The following is an 18,570-nucleotide window of genomic DNA, read 5'->3' on the forward strand; positions in this document are numbered from 1 at the left end:
GCACTTGCGGGGCAAGATGGCGGCGCCCAGGCGATCCTAGAGGAAGTAAGGGGCTGCGCTGGAGGGACGGATTTCAGGGTTCCCCGGGGGAGGACTCTGGGGTAGGGTATCCAGCTTCCTTGTTGGAGCCTCCCTGAATGTATCTGCTGTGCACTGGAGTGGCCGCGGCCTCTTCGGTGTGGAGATCCCGGCCGCGGCCCACCATCAGCGGGCTGCATAGGCTGGGATCCGGTGATTTCTTTGCTGACTCGAGTGGTCCGGGAGTGTCCGCGACCGCAGAGCCCTAGGGGCAGTTGTGAGGCCCGACAGTGTACAAGTACTCCTTTAGTGAAATTTATTCCTAAGAGTTTTTGTTCTTTTTGATGCGATTGTCAGTGACATTGTTTTCTTAATTTCATTTCCTGATTGTTCTTTTTGCTGGTGTATAAAAATACAGATGATTTTTATATGTTGTTTTTTATAGCCCAAGGTTTTGTTGTTGTTGTTGTTGTTGTTGTTGTTGTTGTTGTAGTTGCTTAATAATTTGAACACCTTTAGGCCAGGCATGTTCTCTCCATTTTGATACAGAATCATTACTCCTTGATATGACATTTATCTGCCTGTCTCCTGATGGCATTTTTCTTAGGTTCCCTACAGCTGTTCCTGAAAATTTTTATCATCCACAGATTGTAAACAACTTTAAGTCGGCAATAAACTTTGTTGTTAGGCTGGTGACATCAGGGAGGGCTGTATAGGGAGGGAATGGCAATAAGGTATGAGTGAGAAGAAATGAGTTGATGTGAACCCAAGAAAAGAGTTGTCTCTGATACACAATAAAGAGAATCAGGATTCGCTTGCAGAGGGCTATCAACTTTATTGCTTGTAGGTGTGAATGAGAGAGAATCACCACACCAAAGCAGTGCTGGAAAGAGTTGCTCTAGAGAGGCAGCTGGAGTGTCAAGATGCTGTCCAGACCAAAGCCAGGGGAGTCAGAGGTGGACCTGCTGCGTTTCCAGAGTCAGTTTCTTGCAGCTGGTGCGGCTCCAGCAGTACAACTGGTGAAGAAAGGAAGTAGGAGAGGTGGCGACACTAACCTGGACCATCCTCTGCTACAAGATCATCGGGATGTGGTGACGCTGGACAGTGAGTGATTGTGGGTGTCAGGCTGAGGAACGAGAGAGGATATGACCTGAATGTCCTCTCCCTCTTCCTGATGTGGTTGGATTTTTCCCCGTCATTATTTCAGACACTGCATAATCTCTGTTGCTGCAGCCCCATTTTACACATGCAGAAACTAAGTTTCACAGAGCTTACATACTTTGCCCAAGGTGACACAGCTTGAGCCAGGGCCCCACGGCAACTGCCCTTCTTTCTTTGGCTTCCTCCTGCCCTCAGTCTCTTCCTGGAAAGGTGTGGGTATCCTCACATCTGAGGTTTTTTTTCTTTCCCAGATCTCCCAGATTTGCCCCCAGCTTTGGTTCCTGCTCCCCCGAAGAGAGCCAGACCCAGCCCTGGCCGTCCCCCGCCTGAACATGAGGATCCTGAAGAGAGGCTGAATAGGCACGATCAACACATCACTGCTGTCTTGACTAAGATCGTTGTGCGTCTCACCCTTGTTTAGTAGGACAAGTTTTCCTAGGACAGCAAGGATATTTGGGTAGGGGTGGTGAGCCTTAGGAGTAGAGGGTGATTCAGAAAGGTGGGACTTTATTCCCCCTGCAGTCAGTTTGGGGTCTGCTTTAGAAACACTGTCCCCTAAGAAGCAAAGTGGGTCCATTTCTCCCTAGAGAGAGACTCTAGTCATACAGAATTGGGGCTAGGGGGATAGTGTCCAGTCTGGGGAAAGCTTGGTATCTTCACTACTTTGTGCTTTGTTGCTGCAGGAACGAGATACAAGTTCAGTGGCTGTGAATCTGCCTGTGCCCAGTGGCGTTGCTTTCCCTCCTGTGTTCCATCGCTCACAGGAGAGACAGGTAGGCACGGTGCTTAGATGGTGCTTAGGGGACATTCAGATGAGCCTTATAGTGCCTCTTCCTTTTTCTTTTTTTTTTTTAATGTTTATTTATTTTTTTGAGATAGAGACAGAGAATGTGAGCCAAGGAGGAGCAGAGAGAAAGGGAGAGGGAGAATCTTAAGCAGACTCCGTGCTATCAACACAGAGCCTGATAGGGGCTTGTGGGGCTGAGACTCACAAAATGTGAGTGAGATCATGACCTGAGCTGAAAGCAAGAGTCCGGCACTTAACCAACTGAGCTACCCAGATGCCCCATAGTGCATCTTCCTCAGGCAGAGAATCTGAATAATGATAAGCAACCCTCTTGTTAAAGCAGCGCCATGCTAAGCACTTTACACGCGTTACTTAGTCCTCATAACAGCCGTGTAAGGTAGGTATCATTATCCCCATTTCCAGGTGAGGAAACTGAGACCCTGAAAAGATAAATAACTTGTCCAACACCACACATCTAATAGATACAGGAGCCAGAAATCCAACCCAGATTTGTCAGACTTCAAGACCTGTCCTATAGAGCACTGCTTTTTCTGAGAAATAGGGTTGTGACCCTTGGAGATGAAGCAAGACCCTTTTATCCCTTTGTTCCAGTGGCCTTAGTGTAAAGAGTTTGAGAAGAGGACGGGGTAAGGAGCATCAGTCACCTGGGTTTTCTTTTTGCCCATAGGGGAAGTCAGCAACATCTGGTAAGAGAAGCATCTTTGCCCAAGAAATTGCAGCAAAGAGAGTGTCTGAAGCTAGGGTCCCACCAGTTAGAGAAGTTGTGTCTACCCTGGATCCACTAGAGGGTAAGCTGAGGTTGAGGAGGCTTGGGCTCGCCCTTTTTCTAATATACAATCATAGAGTCACCTTTGGGTATGTGTCTTCTCCCCCTCAAATATGAAGGCATATTTATTTATTTTGCGGGGGGAGGGAGAGGGAGAGAGAGAGAATCTTAAGTAGTCTCCACCCAGTGCAGAGCCCAACATGGGGCTCAATCTCAGGACCGTGAGATCATGATCTGAGCTGAAATCAAGAGTCAGACACTTAACCAACTGAGCCACCCAGGCGACCCAGGAAGGCACATTTAAGTGGCATTTGAGCCATCTGAAGAGGAAGCTGTCCCTTATCCCTACATACACTATTGAGTATGGATGGCTTGGGTCCACATCTGAGTCTTAGGTGCAGGGAGAGTGCAGGCCATTATTCGGCTCTAGGAAGAAGGAAGGAGTCAGAGATATCTGGCAGGGACTATAAAATAAAGATAAAGGCCAAGATTCCTTTAATGATGCAAATTATTAACAGAAGAGCCGGAGGCAGGCTTCTGGAGGCAGATGACTGGACATCTAAGAGAAGAGTCAGAAAGTAGGATATTTCTTAGGGAAACATCCCTCTAAAAGGGGAAAAATGAGTAGAGAGGTCACCACCCGGCCCAGCCTATGTTTGTGTTGTGGGGGTGTGGGCTGTGGGGAGGGGCCTCCACTCTTTGCCTGGGAAATCTCTGGGGCCTCCCTCTGTCTCCAGGACTAACGGGATTAGGCTTGGGTGAGGCAGTGAAACTAATCATACACTTCTTCCAGGTGCTGCATCCTGTGAGGCACTCACACCTAGGGAGCAGGGCTACCAGCTTCCATGGGGCAGCCACAGCTTCCAGGGACCCAATCTAGTCACAGGGAAGGGGCTCAGGAGCCAGGATGCTGAGCAGGAAGCCCAGACCATCCATGAAGAGAACATAGCAAAACTACAAGCCATGGCTCCTGAAGAGATCCTGCAAGAACAGCAGCGGCTGCTAGCTCAGCTCGGTATGGCATATCAGTCTTTGCAGCCGAGGCCAGGCTAGGAAGGGACTGCCACTTATTAATGAAGGCTTACTGTGTATGCCAGGCTTTTTGCTGAGTACTTGAATGCATTATTTCATTCTGTCCTCGAATGGTTCCTGTAAGTACTAATTTCATTTACTTATGAAAAGAAACTGAGTGTCATATCTTGAAGAAATTCTCCCCCAGGTCATATGGCTGGTAAAGAACATGGATGAGATGTAAACCTAGGTCTGTGAGGTCTGACAGTCCCTGCTCTTAACCACTACACTGTGTATCCTGTACTACTCTAGTGTAACGTACTCTAATGTAATGTAGTTATGCTCTATCTAGTACGGCTATGACATGTTCTATTATATGACACTCAACTCTGCCATACCTCCCTCCTAGTTTCTATTCACCAAAACAGTAGCACCAAGTCAGTCTTGTTCCAAAGTGTGTATCTAGCACCTTAATAGAGCATACATAGATTAGGTTTCAGTAAATATTTGTGTGTAAATAAATTAGCTAAAAGAGAGAGGAACTGTTCCCCTAAATGCCTTCTCTTTGGCTCTAGTCAACATTCATTCATTTATTCCACAGCCACTTACTTTGGGCCTCTGATCTGGAGCCAAGCACTGGGATAGGTGGAAACCTGGGCCAGGGGACTGTGAAAGATGGAGAGAAGGGTGGGTGGGCAGGTCCTAGGGACAGGTGTGGGTCATTGAAGCCCCAAGAGAGCCCAGCGGGTTCAGGCCAGGAGGAGGAAATGGCTTGTCCTGGCCTTGGCACTCATAGGCAGGCAACATTCAGCAGGTGTCAGGTCTGTACAAGGCTGGGGAGGATCCACCAACACCCACTGTCCCTTCCATCCTCTTCCCTAGATCCCAACTTGGTTGCCTTCTTGAGGTCCCACAGCCATGTCCATGAGCAAGCAGGAGAGAAGGCCACAGAGGAGCAGAGACCAGGAGGACCCTCTGTTGAGGTCACTGGAGAGGAACCCACTGTGCCAACTTCTCCAAGTGAGCCCAGGCAGGAAGACGAGCTGGAGCCAGAAGCCCCAGGTTTGGAAAAAGGGGTACATCTTTTGGGGAATAAAAGTAGAGGGAAGTATCCCGTCTAGGCTTGGCAGATGGGAAAAGAAGAGAATCTTCTCTGTCCTTGACATCTAACATTAATCTTCCATTATCATCTGGAAATCAGTCTTCATTTGCTGATGCATATATTCTTCCTGCATATGCTTCCTGTTTTCTTGCTTTGTTGCCACTCCTTCTCGCTCTTCCCTGGTAAGCAGCAGCAGAGCATGATGGCTGAATGGCCCCTCCCCCTGCAGATCATCTCCAGCCTGCCTTTGCAAGAGTTGCCCCAGCCCTGGCTCTAGCCACCCTACAGTTTTCTGCCTCTGCTGTCAGTGTTATGAGCAAGATGGCAGGGCCAGGGTGATGATGGGAGAAGAGTCTGACACAGGCCTTACGAACATGCCAGACCCAAAGCAGAGAGGCCAGTGGGAGCACTCATTTCCCAGGACCTGGATTATTTTATTAGTGATTAACAAATGAAGAAATTGAATTATGGAAGTCAGGAGCCTCCTGCCCCTCCGTGAGGTCCAGGCCAGCTGAGCAGGTCTGGGCGGGGGAGGGGGGGAGAAGCAGGGGGGTGTCCTGGGTGTATGTTTCTGTATCTTGCCCTGCAGAAGCAGGATAGCTGTCCCTCATTGCCCACTCTCCTGCTTCTTGAGAAGGTCGGTACTAGACAGTTGAGAGCTATGTTGTCCCTGATATATATGGTCCTCCCTTCTTCCTCTGCTCCCTCTCTTTCCTCTTCCTTACCTCCTCCACTTTCTCTTGCCCCTTCCAGCAAATCCTTGGGATGAGCAAGGGGCTAGAGCCCTGGACTAGGTGTGTTCTCCCATATCTGAGACATTTGTCCAGTTCCCAGGGGTTCTAGCTGCTGGGCCATGCTACTTAACTATAGCTGAAGGCAGAGGCTGCCAGACCCTTGGGCAGAGGTGCATGTGGCAACCGCTGGGTGATGGCCAGGACCCCAGTGGACCACCGAGCTGAGCCCCTTAGGGTTTACTACTCTGCTTCCATCTTCCTAGCTCTGGCACCACCTGTGACGCCCCACAAAGAATGGCTGCACATGGACACTGTGGAGCTGGAGAAGCTCCAGTGGACCCAGGACTTGCCCCCACTCCGGCGGCAGCAAACGCAGGAGGTGAGGAGGGCCAGCTGACCTACAGGGGGTGGAGTGGGCCGGAAATGGGGCTGGGGCCCTTGCACCCAGGACTCAGGCCATTTTCTTCCCTGGAGCTGGAGAAGCATTTCTCCTTTGCACTCCTCCTCCTCTCCCACCACCCTGCCTGGCCCCTGGGGCCAAAGAAGTTCCATTTCCACTCAGGCATAGAGTCAGGACCGGAGGCCCGGGAGATGGGTGAGGAGTGGGTATGGGTAAGTTGCTGCATCCCCAGCCTATAGTCTTCTTTCTCTTCCCGTTAGAGGATGCAGGCCCGATTTAGTCTTCAGGGAGAGCTTCTGGCCCCTGATGTGGACCTGCCCACCCATCTGGGCCTGCACCACCATGGAGAAGAGGCAGAGGTGAGGCATGGGGCCCAGGGAGGACTGGGCAGCTCTTGGCAAGTGGAAAAGGACCTCTGGTCAGTTGCCTCGGACCTTCTGTGTACTCTATTCCAGTTCTCAGCCTTGGTGTCCATAGGTTATTGGGCTCAAAATGTTTCTCCTCATTCCTTCACATTCCGTTCAGTTCCCTGAACTTGCCAGTTCTATGTCGCTTCGTCTGAGGCTTTCTAAAGGAGAGCCTTGCTCCCTCTTACCTGCTCAGTCACCATGTCTTCCACTCTCTCAGCCATGCCATCCGTCCCTCATGGGACTGCCATACTGATTCCCTCTGGCCCCGCTCAGGCTGTGCCGTGCCTCGGAAAGTTTCCTGGCTCTCTTCTGCTCACAGAATAGTCTTGGCTCTTTAGCCTGGCAAGACAGTCCTCCGACCCTCTATCCCCGCTGCCCCTGTAGCTCTGCCTTCCTCACTCCTGCGCCATTCTGGAGCCCACTTGCCATGTACGCCGTGTGCTCAAGGACCTCCAGGGCTTATTCTTCAGGCCATCAAAGCTCTACCTACCCACTGAGACCTCATCACTTTTCCAGGTCCCCCTTCTCTCTCTCTCTCTCTCTCTCTTCTCTTGTAAATTAAACACTGATTACTGAATTCTTCCCTATCTGCCTTATGGCATGGTTACTCGTGTGCAAGTCCCATCTTCTTTACCAGTTTGAGGATCCATGGAGAGCAGAGGCAAGAGATATCACTTACTTATCTTAGCCTTCCCCTGGACAACTAAGTCAGTGCCTAGAATGGAGGCATTTCTGTGTATTGGTTGGGGTGCTGCCCTGTGTCCTGGCTGCTGATTTCTTGTCCCTGCCCCAGAGAGCGGGGTACTCCCTGCAGGAGCTGTTCCACCTCACGCGCAGCCAGGTGTCCCAGCAGAGAGCACTAGCGCTGCATGTGTTGGCCCAGGTCATCAGCAGGGTGAGTGGACTGCTGGCTGGTCCTGCCTGTCCCCACGCCTCCTCCCCCAACCATAGACTTCCCCACCTCCTGCCCTTTTCATTCTGGCCCCTTAGCCCATACACCAACTGTCTCTGGGGCAGACTGGGAATGGGATAAACCCAGGGTCATAGGTGGGCAAGTGAAGGGTTTAGGACAAAGACTCTAACTTCTACATCTTCAGCAAAGTTTTATCCTATCCCCAAGGCCCAGGCTGGCGAGTTTGGGGACCGGCTAGTGGGCAGTGTCTTGCGCCTCCTCTTGGATGCTGGTTTCCTCTTCTTGCTGCGCTTCTCCCTGGATGACAGAGTGGACGCAGTCATTGCAGCTGCCGTCCGGGCTCTTCAGGCTCTGCTGGTGGCTCCTGGAGATGAGGTACAGCACAGATAGGAGTAGGGCTTTGAGGCATCAGCATTCCTACTCCTGTTGCTGGACATGCCCTCACTGCCCAGGCTTTGCCAGGCAGAGCAGAGAATGGGATGGCAGCACCACTGCCTTCTATGGGCCCCAAAGCCCAGCAGCCTTGCCTTTCTGTTCTGGGTGGGTGGCTGCTGCTGCTGCTTTTTCTGGGCCTGACTCCTTCCTCTTCTTCCCACACCCTTCTCTCTCATGTCAGGAGCTCCTCGATAGCTCCTTCTCCTGGTACCATGGAGCTTTGACGTTTCCTCTGATGCCCAGCCAGGAGGATAGGGAGGACGATGAGGATGAAGATGAAGAGGCCCCAGCAGAAAAAGCAAAAAGAAAGAGCCCTGAGGAAGGAAACCGGCCTCCATCTGACTTGGCCCGACATGACATCATCAAGGTAAAATGCTGGGGCAGCTGCACCTGTCGCATGACCTCGAAGCGAGCACATCTTAGGCAAGAGGGGTCATCAAGGCCTGGGGCTCAGTTGCTTTTGGCACTGGGTTTATCTCTCTGATCACCAGGGGCTTCTGGCTACCAACCTGCTGCCACGGCTGCGCTACGTGCTAGAGGTGACCTGCCCAGCCCCTTCTGTGGTCCTTGATATCCTGGCTGTGCTCATCCGTCTGGCCCGGCATTCCCTGGAGTCAGCCACAAGGGTAAGAACGAGAAGGAGACAAGGAATGCACAAAGAGCCTAGCTGACCCCATTGCTGACCCTCAGCCTCCCTACTTCCCTACTTCCCTTTTCTTCCTGACCCCCACAGGTCCTGGAGTGCCCTCGACTAATAGAGACCGTGGTTCGAGAGTTCCTGCCCACCAGCTGGTCCCCCATGGGGGTGGGGCCTGTCCTCAGTCTACACAAAGTGCCCTGTGCCACTGCCATGAAACTACTTCGTGTCCTGGCCTCGGCTGGTAGGAATATTGCTGCCCGGCTGGTGAGCAGGACAAAGGTCGAGGGATGAGGGGCTTAAGACAGGGCTGGGTTGGGGGCTAAGCATGGCCTCTGGACTCTGGGTAACTGTCTCATGCCATCTTCCTTTTCTGATCTCTGATCCAGTTGCTTAGAAATGCAGTAGGAACCACCAGCCAGAAACCTAGTCATCTAGATTATAGTGTATCCTATAGGCCTACTTGTGCTTTCGTTAACTGATGGGCCCAGACCAGAAGAGCCACTTACAGATGGGCGGCCGTCACCCATAGCCAAGTAGCCCTAGAAAAGGGGCCAAGCAGGTGCTTGCTAAAATGAAGGGGGGGAGAGGCAGAGAGGGAAGGAAGGTGGAGCGGGAGGGAGGGATGGATGAGATAGTTTCATCCTGGTCCAGAGTTAAGACCCTGTAGCACGAGAGTGGCCTGGAACAGGGTTGAGTTGAGCCAGTCTCCATAGTAAGAGAACCTGAGGCTACTTGGGCTCCCTGCTGATTGTGATGTTCAGACTCTCTGCCCTCTCACCCTCAGCTGAGCAGCTTCGATCTCCGGAGCCGCCTGTGCCGCTTTATAGCAGAGGCTCCCCAGGAAATGGCCTTGCCCCCAGAGGAAGCTGAGATGCTGAGCACTGAGGCCTTCCGTTTGTGGGCTGTGGCTGCCTCCTATGGCCAGGGTAGTGACCTTTACAGGTGAGGAGAGACAAGAGTAGGCTCTCTTACAGACCTCTCCGGTTCTGTACTCTGGCCTAATCTGATGACTCAGCCTTGCTCAAGGTTTCAAGCTCAGAGGGAGGCTGAGGATGAGGAAGAGGGGATTCTGGGAGGAATGAAGAAGGCTTGGGGGCCAGGACTAGCCAGAGGACAGTAGAAAAAAGCCGAGTTAACCACATTCTGTGCACAACAGCCTTAGTAGCTTTGTGAAATCAGATTTAAATCCCTTGTTGGAAGGAAGCCTGGAAGGTCTACCCTCATTCCCTTCAGCCTCCAGCCTTCCTTCCCTCTGAAGCCTTCCAAGAGTGCCCAGCCCTGGGGCCTCTTTCTCCCAAGCCTCCTTAACCAAACTGCAGGTCCTTGGGGCAGTGCCTTGCTTTGTGTCATGTGTCTCCATGTCCAGTGTCTTTGGACACTGAAAGGCAGTAATCATTCTCCCCCAGGGAGCTATACCCAGTGCTGATGCGGGCCCTGCAGGCTGTGCCAGAGGAGCTCAGCACCCAGCCCCCTCAGCCCCTGTCTGTGCAGCGGATAGCCTCCTTGCTCACTCTGCTCACCCAGCTGACCCTGGCAGCCAGTAGCACTGTCCCTGAGTCCAGCAGGTATGTTATAGCTCTGAGCTTCAGGACAGGTGGGAGCACTCCTCCAGAGTGAGAGGGTGGGTAGACCTTATGGAGGAGTCAAGGCAGCCAGACCTTGACTGTGACCCCTTTGGCACTCCTCTAGTGACTCTGCTGAGGCCAGTCTGTCGGCCACTCCTTCCTTGATCACTTGGACACAGGTGTCCGGGCTCCAACCCCTTGTGGAGCCCTTTCTAAGACAGACCTTGAAGTTGCTGCCCAGATCTGAGAATTGGCATGCTCTAGGCCCAGTGCCCACTGCCTGCCTACTCTTCCTGGATGCATACTACCAGGCCTGGAGCCAGCAGGTGAGTGTTGCCTGCCTACCTTCCTCCATATCCTGGGCGCCTGCCCCCATCTTAACATACCACCCTGTGTCTCCCTCTGTCTCGACCTCTCCACTCCTACCTCCCCATTCCACTTTTTCCTATTCTCCGCCTTTTCCCTCCCACCTTCCTCTTTCTGCTTCCATATCCATTGGAGCTGTCAGGGAACTGTGTTGGTGGGGACCAGAGAACCCCAAGCAGCAGCTCTGTCTCCCTGGAGACTTCATGCTCTGAGGACAGAGGGTGTCGGGGCAACCTCAGGGTCTTTTCTCTCTCCAGAAGGGTCAGAAGGCAGAAGCCTACAAACACTGACTCTTGGGCTCTTGGAAGTTATGGGCTTGGCCTGGGTACACAGGGTCTAGGAGAATGCATCTCCTTTTGCTGTCAGCTCATTGAGCCCCTTGGTCTTCTAGCCAAGCCTGTGCCCAGGGGATTGGCTTCAGGATATGGAGCGCCTGTCAGAGGGGCTGCTGCTACCCTTACTGCACCCACCCACTCTGGGCAGCCTGTGGGATTCTCTTAGGTATGTAGTGTGTGTGTGTGTGTGTGTGTGTGTGTGTGTGTGTGTGTGTGTGTGTGGTTGGGAGGTGGGGGCAGTAGGGAGGAGGCCGTTTGACTCCCTGTAGGACTCCTAGATCTAGCTCCCTGGCCCATCCCAAGTAGACCTTCTCAGCCTGAAGGAAACCTGAGTCCCTAGCAAGCAGCACTTGAGGGCTCTGAGGAATGTGGGTACTGGTACATATAGCCAGGTTCCTGTGGGCCTTGGTCGCAGACCAAGCAGCTCTTTTCTAGCCTGATGTACATCAGGCCAGAGCCCCCCTCAGCTTCTTCATTCTGCCTCCAGATGCTGCTCCCCTCTCTGCAACCCGCAGTTCTGTGTTCCGGCCCCTGAAGCTCTCCCCAGCCTGGTGTCACTGGGTTGCACAGGAGGACGCCCCTCTCTCAGTCTGGCTGGCTCAGCCTCACCCTTCCCGTTCCTCACTGCCCTCCTGTCTCTCTTCAACACCTTGGCCCGGATCCACAAGGGGCTATGTGGCCAGGTGAGACATAGGCACCTGGTTAGGGGTTGGAGGCTGGGGTGGAGGGGCAAGATAGGAGTCAGAACAAAAGGGTGAGGGTATCACTTGAGGCAGAAAGGTCTCTTTTGCCAGCACCCATTTCTCTGAGTTTGGCTGGGGAGGGGGCAGCCACCTGGGGAACTTTAGGAGAGAGATCAAAGTCACTTTAGATCTGAACAAGTTTGCTTTCCTCCAGCTGGCTACCATATTGGCTGCCCCAGGACTCCAGAACTACTTCCTCCAGTGTGTGGCTCCTATGGCTGCCCCACAACTCACTCCCTTCTCTGCGTGGGCCTTGCGCCATGAGTACCACCTACAGTACCTGGCACTCACCCTGGCCCAGAGAGCGGTGGGTATGCCCCAGCCCCCTCTCCACCTCTGTCCACAACACCCCCCCCCCCATAATCCCTACCCCTGCAGTTCATCCCATCTAGATGTGCCCAGGATCTGTACCCTTCAGTATATATCCTCTTTGCATGGACTCTCACTTCCCTTTGCTCTGTGCCCTCTCACATCCCACCCACCCTCCCACCCCTTGGTCTTCTGTTCATAGGCAACAGTCCAGCCAGTTCTGGCCGTCAATGCCGCTCTCCATCATAGTATGGTGTTGGCCCTGCTGAGCCGAGTGCTGCCTGGAAGTGAGTACCTCGCCCATGAGCTACTGCTGAGCTGTGTATTCCGTCTGGAGTTCCTCCCGTAAGTCCAGGGTTGGTGACATCAACTCAGCCCTTTGAGAGGCTGTTGTGGCTATTGACAGAGCAGCCCTGAGTTTGGAGCTAGAACACCTGGGTTTAATCCTCTTTCTTGCATGGATTGTACTTCATCTATTGGAGCTTCCATTTTCTCATCAGTAAAGTGAGGATGAAGATATCCACGTTAGAGAATTATAATGTGATTTCAATGTGACTGTATAGCTAAAAATAGGTGCATAAACTAGCTATACTTGAGTAATAGCTAACAGTTACTGAGTGCTAACTTTGTGTCTGGCATCTCCTTAAGTATCTGTCTGTATTTTAAGTGTTTCATTTGTACCATGAGATAGGTATTGTTATTATCCCCATTTTCCTATGAGGAAACTGAGGCACAGAGAAGTTCCGTAAACCTGCCCCTAAGCAGCTGACTTTAGTATCCATTCTCTTAATCTACACACACAACATAGAAAGTGATTAGGGGAACAGGGAGGAGCAGGATTGGACCTAGGAACCTCTGGGAAGCCCTGGAGAGGTGGCATGGTGTTCAGAGTGCCGTGGTTCAAACCCTCATTTTTGGCTTTTGGGTTCTATTGCAGGGAAAGAGCATCAGGTGGTCCAGAGGCAGCTGACTTCTCTGATCGGCTGTCCTTAGGGAGTGGCAGGGACTCTGCGTGTGGGCGAGGGGCTCTGCTGGTTCAGGCCTGCCAGGACCTCCCCAGCATCCGCAGCTGCTACCTGACCCACTGCTCACTGGCCCGAGCCAGCCTACTAGCATCTCAGGCCTTGTACCGAGGGGAGCTACGGCAAATCCCAGCCCTGCTGCTCCCTGTGCCTAAGGAGCCGCTGCTGCCCACCGACTGGCCTTTCCTGCCATTGATCCACCTCTACCACCAGGCCTCAGACACGCCCTCGGGGCTTCCTCCTGCTGACACAGTAGGCACAGCTATGCGGGCTCTGCAGTGGGTGCTCATCTTGGAAAGCTGGCGCCCCCAGGCCCTCTGGGCTGTACCGCCTGCTGCCCGCCTGGCACGGCTCATGTGTGTGTTCCTGGTAGACAGTGAGCTGTTCCGGGAATCCCCAATACAACGTCTGGTGGCAGCTCTCCTTGCCCGGCTCTGCCAGCCTAAAGTCCTGCCAGACCTCAAGCTGGATTGTCCGCTTCCTGGCCTGACATCTTTCCCTGACCTCTATGCCAACTTCCTGGAGCATTTTGAGGCTGTCTCTTTTGGGGACCATCTCTTTGGAGCTCTGGTTCTCCTTCCCCTGCAGCGTCGGTTCAGTGTCACTTTGCGCCTTGCCCTCTTTGGGGAGCATGTGGGAGCCTTGCGAGCTCTGGGCCTGCCTCTGACCCAGGTACTTTCTCAGCCCAGCACAGCCTGTACTGTACTGGCCTTCCTGTACTGGGCCTTGGGGGTGGTCCTGAGCAGTGGGGAGCTTTGGTGGCCCTCAGGTTCCTTATCTCACTTCTTGGGGATTTTGAGGAGATTAAGAGACTCCACGAAAGGAGATACTCCACAGAGTATCTGGCATATAGTACGTATTGGATATTATTAACAAGCTACAGCTCGTTGTTCATGTTGCTACAACCTGGATAAGAGACGTGCTACAAACTAACGTTCAAAGTTATTCAGATTTTAGATGTTAGGTCAGGATTCAGAAAAGGGAAATATCAAAGTGGGCTTCCCATAAGCAGAAGGCTTTGGGGAAGAGTGCAGATTGACCTGGGCACTGAAGGTTGGATAGAATTTGGATTGTTGAGGATGAAGGACAGAATGTACCTAGTGGAGGGGCACCTGGGTGACTCATTCGGTTAAGTGCCTCTTGATTTCAGCTCAGGTCATGATCTCACAGTTGTGAGATCTAGCCCTCTGTTGAGTGTGGAGTCTGCTTGGGGTTTTCTCTCTCTCTCTCTGTCTCTCTCTCTCTGTCTCTCCCAACTCACAAGGTCTCTCTCAAAAAGTAAAAGAATGTACCTAGTGGAATAGCATCAGCAAAAGCTCAGAGGCAGGAAGGAGTATAACAGGGTAGGAAGAGGGAGGAGTCTAGAACAGATTTTAGTTTAGGAACTTGTTGGAAACAAGGCTAATAAAATCTTAGAGGGCCTCAAAAATCAGGCTAAAGGGTTAAACTTATAAGCTGTAGAGAGTTACTATTTTTTTAAGGTTTGAGTTTTTATTTTCATCATATCTTATTCTGGTAAACTTTTTGTTTAATTTTTTCTAATGTTTATTCTTGAGAGAGAGAGACAGAGCACAGGTGGGGGAGGGGCAGAGAGAGAGGGAGACACAGAAAATGAAGCAGGCTCCAGGCTCTGAGCTGTCAGCACAGAGCCTGATTCGGGGCTCGAATTCACAGACTGCGATATCATGACCTGAGCTGAAGTTGGATGCTTAACTGACTGGGCCATCCAGGCACCCCTAAACTTTTTTTTAAAGTTTATTTATTTTGAGAGAGAGTGAGAGAGTGAGCAGGCAAAGGTCAGAGAGAGAGGGAAAGAGAGGGAATCCCAAGCAGGCTCCACACCATCAGCACAGACCCCGTTGTGGGGCTCGAACTCATGAACCAAGAGATCATAACCTGAGCCAAAATCAAGATTTGGGCAATTAACCAACTGAACTACCCAGGTGCCCTATTCTGGTAAACTTTAAATATTTTAATAAATACATTTAACATGTATATAAAATGTAAGTATTTTATATAAAAAAACAAAAATACATTTTTAAGGATTAGTCTTTTTATGTACATATATATTTTTATAAAATTGGGATCCCTGCATAATATTTTCTTCATTTAATTTTCTTCATTTAATTTAATATTACATAATAAGCATTTCCCAATCATTAAATATTCTAAGAAATCAACATTTTTTACTATGTAATAATTCATTGTGTAGGTGCATCTGTTTATTTTATCAACCCCTTGGTGGGCATGAAAATTGTTTCTAATTTTCTGCTATTTGAAGTAACACTATGACAAATACCACTGGAGGTAAACCTTATGTCTTTCTTTCATTATCATTTTTTTATGTTTGTTAATTTTTTTTAATTTAATTTTTTTATTTTTTAAAATTTACATCCAAATTAGCATATAGTGTGACAATGATTTCAGGAGTAGATTCCTTAGTGCCCCTTACTCATTTAGCCCATCCCCCCCTCCCACAACGCCTCCAGTAACCCTCAGTTTGTTCTCCATATTTATGAGTCTCTTCTGTATCATCCCCCTCCCTGTTTTTATATTATTTTTGTTTCCCTTCCCTTATGTTCACCTGTTTTGTCTTTTAAAGTCCTCATGAATGAAGTCATGATTTTTGTCTTTCTCTGACTGACTGATTTCACTTAGCATAATACCCTCCAGTTCCATCCACATAGTTGCAAATGGCAAGATTTCATTCTTTTTGATTGCTGAGTAATACTCCATTGTATGTATATATACCACATTTTCTTTATCCACTCATCCATTGATGGACATTTGGGCTCTTTCCATACTTTGGCTATTATTGATAGTGCTACTATCAATATGGGGGTGCATGTGTCCCTTTGAAACAGCACACCTGTATCCCGTGGGTAAATGGCTAGTAGTGCAATTACTGGGTCTTAGGGTTGTTCTATTTTTAGTTTTTTGAGGAACCTCCATACTGTTTTCCAGAGTGGCTACACCAGCTTGCATTCCCATATGTTTGTTTATTTTTGAGAGAGAGTGCAAGCAGGGGGAGGGGCAGAAAGAGAGGGAGACACAGAATCCAAAGCAGGCTCCAGGCTCTGAGCTATCAGTACAAAGCCTGACATGGCGCTTGAATTCAAGAACCGCTAGATCATAAACTGAACCAAAGTCGGATGCTCAACCGACTGGGCCACCCAGGTGCCTAATCACTTTTTTTTTAATGTTTTTATTTTTTTAAGTAGTCTACACCCATCGTTGGATCCAAACTCACAATCCCAAGGTCAAGAGTGGTATGTTCCACTGACTGAGCCAGCCAGGTGCCCCTCTCATAATCCTTTCTGCATGGAATTAAGAGTGATTTTTTAGAGAGTTACTGGTCCTAAGAAAAGGAACTTTTGAAAGGTTTCATAGTGTAATCAAGCAGGTGAATGTGACATTTTGAAAGTTTTAAGTAGATTAAAGTAGTGGTAGGCAGTAGAAATTCAGTACTGCTTCTTAGTTTCCCAGTTTTCCCTGCTTCTCAGCTCTTTAGTCTTTAACCTTGATCCTTGTGATAGGAATGGACGTCTGTCCAGGACCTGATCTCTGCCCTCATGATTTGGTCCATGTGACCACCAGCCATCCACCCTGTTGTGCGGTGATAGACATTCCACCCTCACCCTCAGCATGTCTCATTCCCCCTGTCACAGTTGCCTGTGTCCTTGGAGTACTATACAGAGCCTCCTGAAGACAACCTGGCCCTCCTTCAGCTCTACTTCCGTGTCCTGGTTACTGGTGCACTCTGTGCACGCTGGTGCCCTGTACTCTATGCTGTGGCTGTGGCTCATGTCAACAGCTTCATCTTCTCCCAGGACCCAAAGAGTTCAGTAAGTTATACTGAAGGGAGGAAGGGAGACTGTGATTGAGCTGCCTTTGGGTCATCTGGGGAGGAGATGAGGGCCAGACAAGGCCAGTGATGGGTACAGCCCTTGGCCCAGTGTCCCCTGTCCCTGTTCTGCCTCTAGGACGAGGTAAAGGCTGCCCGCAGGAGCATGTTGCAGAAGACTTGGATGCTGACGAATGAGGTAGGATGGGGCACATCCTGGAGGGTGGGAAGAGAAGAGGTCTTGGGGCACGGAAATCTCAATAGGATCTCACTACCTACTTCATAAAGTTTCTGCCCCTTTTGCAGGGTCTCCGGCAGCACCTTCTCCACTATAAGCTCCCTAATCCTGCCCTCCCAGAAGGCTTTGAGCTGTATCTCCAGCTGCCCTCTCTGCGTCAGCAGTACCTCCAGAGACTGACCTCAGGGATGCTCCAAAATGGGGTATCAGAGACCTAGTATGGCTGCTACAGATGAAGAGATGGATACATTCTCCTGGGGTTCACCAACACGGGCCTGGCCAGACAGAAGGGTTTTGTGGCTTAAGGGTGGGCAGGAGACAAGGGAGAAGGCTTGCTTTCCTGGGAGCAGGCTGTGTGAGCTTTTTTGGAGCAGAGTGAGCCCTCCCATTATATCCTGATGTCTGAAACTCAGGATCTGGTCTGTATGGAAGTGAAGGCTAACTTGCCCCTCTCTCGGAGACCAGACAAACTATGTACATATCTCCTCCTTCCCCTGCCCCAGACCAGATACATAAATCCTGTAGATGTGTACTGAAATAAAAATTTTTTGTATCTCCTGGGAATCTGATTTGGACTGATTTCAGATGTTAGTTCAGGATTGGTATGGAGAGATGGGCTATCCTAGGGGAGAAGCTGGGCTCCTGTGAGAGATGGGAGAGCTGAAGACAGAGCCTACGTCTGGGAAAACAAAAACATGGGTCCTAGTTCTGCAGTAGAGCTGGGCCAGAGTAATGCTCTTGGGAAGGGGTACTTCTGGAAGGACTCTGGGCAGTCCACTTGATGTATAAGTATCCTTAATGAGGTCGGCGTCTTGTCTTCTTATGGTCTGTTAACTGCTATCTGAGATATGAAGAAACCCGAAATCAGACTGTGCACTAGCTGTCTCTTCATCTATTTGGGCTGCTGTAACAATACCAAAGACTGAGTGCCTTATACACAATAGAAATTCATTTCTGTTCTTGGGGTTGGGAAGTTGGTCAACATGCTGGCACAGTTGGTCTCTAGTGAAAGCCCACTTCCTGGTTCGTAGACAGCCTTCACGTGGTGGAAGGGAAATGAGGGTGGAACCCTCATGACCTAATCACTTTCCAGAGGCCTTGCCTCCAAATACCCTCACATTGGGTATTAGGGTTCAACCTACGAATGAGGCAGGGATGGAGGGCACAAATATTCGGTCTATTAGTGTTGTCACACAACACCCCTTCCATTGTGGACTTGAGTGGTAGTAGGTAAGGGCTGGGAAGGAGTGGATCAAACCATGAATTCTGATTCATTGGTTCATCTCTTGATAGAGTTTCTAGGTTCTTTCATCTGAATTCTAACACTCAAGCTTTCTTAGAGTGTCATTTTCTGTGTGGAATTACCTATAGTGTGTTTACAGGTCATCAGAGTGAGTGCAGTGTGCCCTATCAGCAGGCAGAGAGAACCCATTTCCCATAAATGGAGCTGCTGCACACAGAATTCTCCAGTAGGTTTATTAAGCAGCTACTGCATCTGCAAACAGCAATGCAATGTCTTCAGGTGTGTTAAATCGATTGCTAGGCAGTGCACCAGTGTTCCTGATTGAGTAGACCTAGGGTGAAACCCAAGAATTTGCATCTCTAACAAGTTCCCAGGTGGTGCTGACGCTGTTATCCAAGCCCAAACACACACTTGGAGAACCACTGGCCTACGGGAACCTTACCAAAGAAATTTTGTGACCTCATAGTAGGATACCAACAGAGCTAAATAGGGTCTGAGTACTAGAGT

At 50.3% G+C, this 18,570-nt stretch overlaps 1 protein-coding gene across 2 annotated transcripts; it reads left to right on the forward strand.

The window, feature by feature from the left end:
* The first annotated feature begins 5 nt into the window (after positions 1 to 5).
* On the forward strand, positions 6 to 17,378 carry RPAP1 (RNA polymerase II associated protein 1). 2 transcript variants are annotated; one of them, XM_042942351.1, is made up of 25 exons: positions 6 to 45; positions 866 to 1,122; positions 1,431 to 1,579; positions 1,863 to 1,952; positions 2,655 to 2,775; positions 3,547 to 3,768; positions 4,647 to 4,826; positions 5,864 to 5,979; positions 6,261 to 6,359; positions 7,204 to 7,305; positions 7,531 to 7,698; positions 7,940 to 8,125; positions 8,250 to 8,384; positions 8,492 to 8,662; positions 9,183 to 9,340; positions 9,805 to 9,963; positions 10,088 to 10,289; positions 10,721 to 10,830; positions 11,152 to 11,347; positions 11,562 to 11,714; positions 11,919 to 12,061; positions 12,654 to 13,410; positions 16,407 to 16,583; positions 16,722 to 16,781; positions 16,889 to 17,378. In XM_042942351.1, the coding sequence occupies exons 2-25, from the start codon at positions 942 to 944 to the stop codon at positions 17,036 to 17,038; spliced, it is 4,185 nt and encodes a 1,394-aa protein (XP_042798285.1). In that variant the 5' UTR covers positions 6 to 45; positions 866 to 941; the 3' UTR covers positions 17,039 to 17,378. The 2 variants fall into 2 exon arrangements, with proteins under 2 accessions (XP_042798285.1, XP_042798286.1); XM_042942352.1 differs by lacking the exon at positions 7,204 to 7,305.
* The last annotated feature ends 1,192 nt before the right edge of the window (positions 17,379 to 18,570 follow it).

This window comes from Panthera leo, chromosome B3, assembly GCF_018350215.1.
Source record: "Panthera leo isolate Ple1 chromosome B3, P.leo_Ple1_pat1.1, whole genome shotgun sequence".
Taxonomy (NCBI): Eukaryota; Metazoa; Chordata; class Mammalia; order Carnivora; family Felidae; genus Panthera; species Panthera leo.

Excerpts from the sequence above, each read along its gene's own strand:
- RPAP1 (XM_042942351.1), top strand. The coding sequence starts at position 942 with ATGCTGTCCAGACCAAAGCCAGGGGAGTCAGAGGTGGACCTGCTGCGT. Across the intron at positions 1,580-1,862 it reads CTGTCTTGACTAAGATCGTT|GAACGAGATACAAGTTCAGT; the intron begins GTGCGTCTCACC and ends TTGTTGCTGCAG. Across the intron at positions 11,715-11,918 it reads TCACCCTGGCCCAGAGAGCG|GCAACAGTCCAGCCAGTTCT; the intron begins GTGGGTATGCCC and ends TTCTGTTCATAG.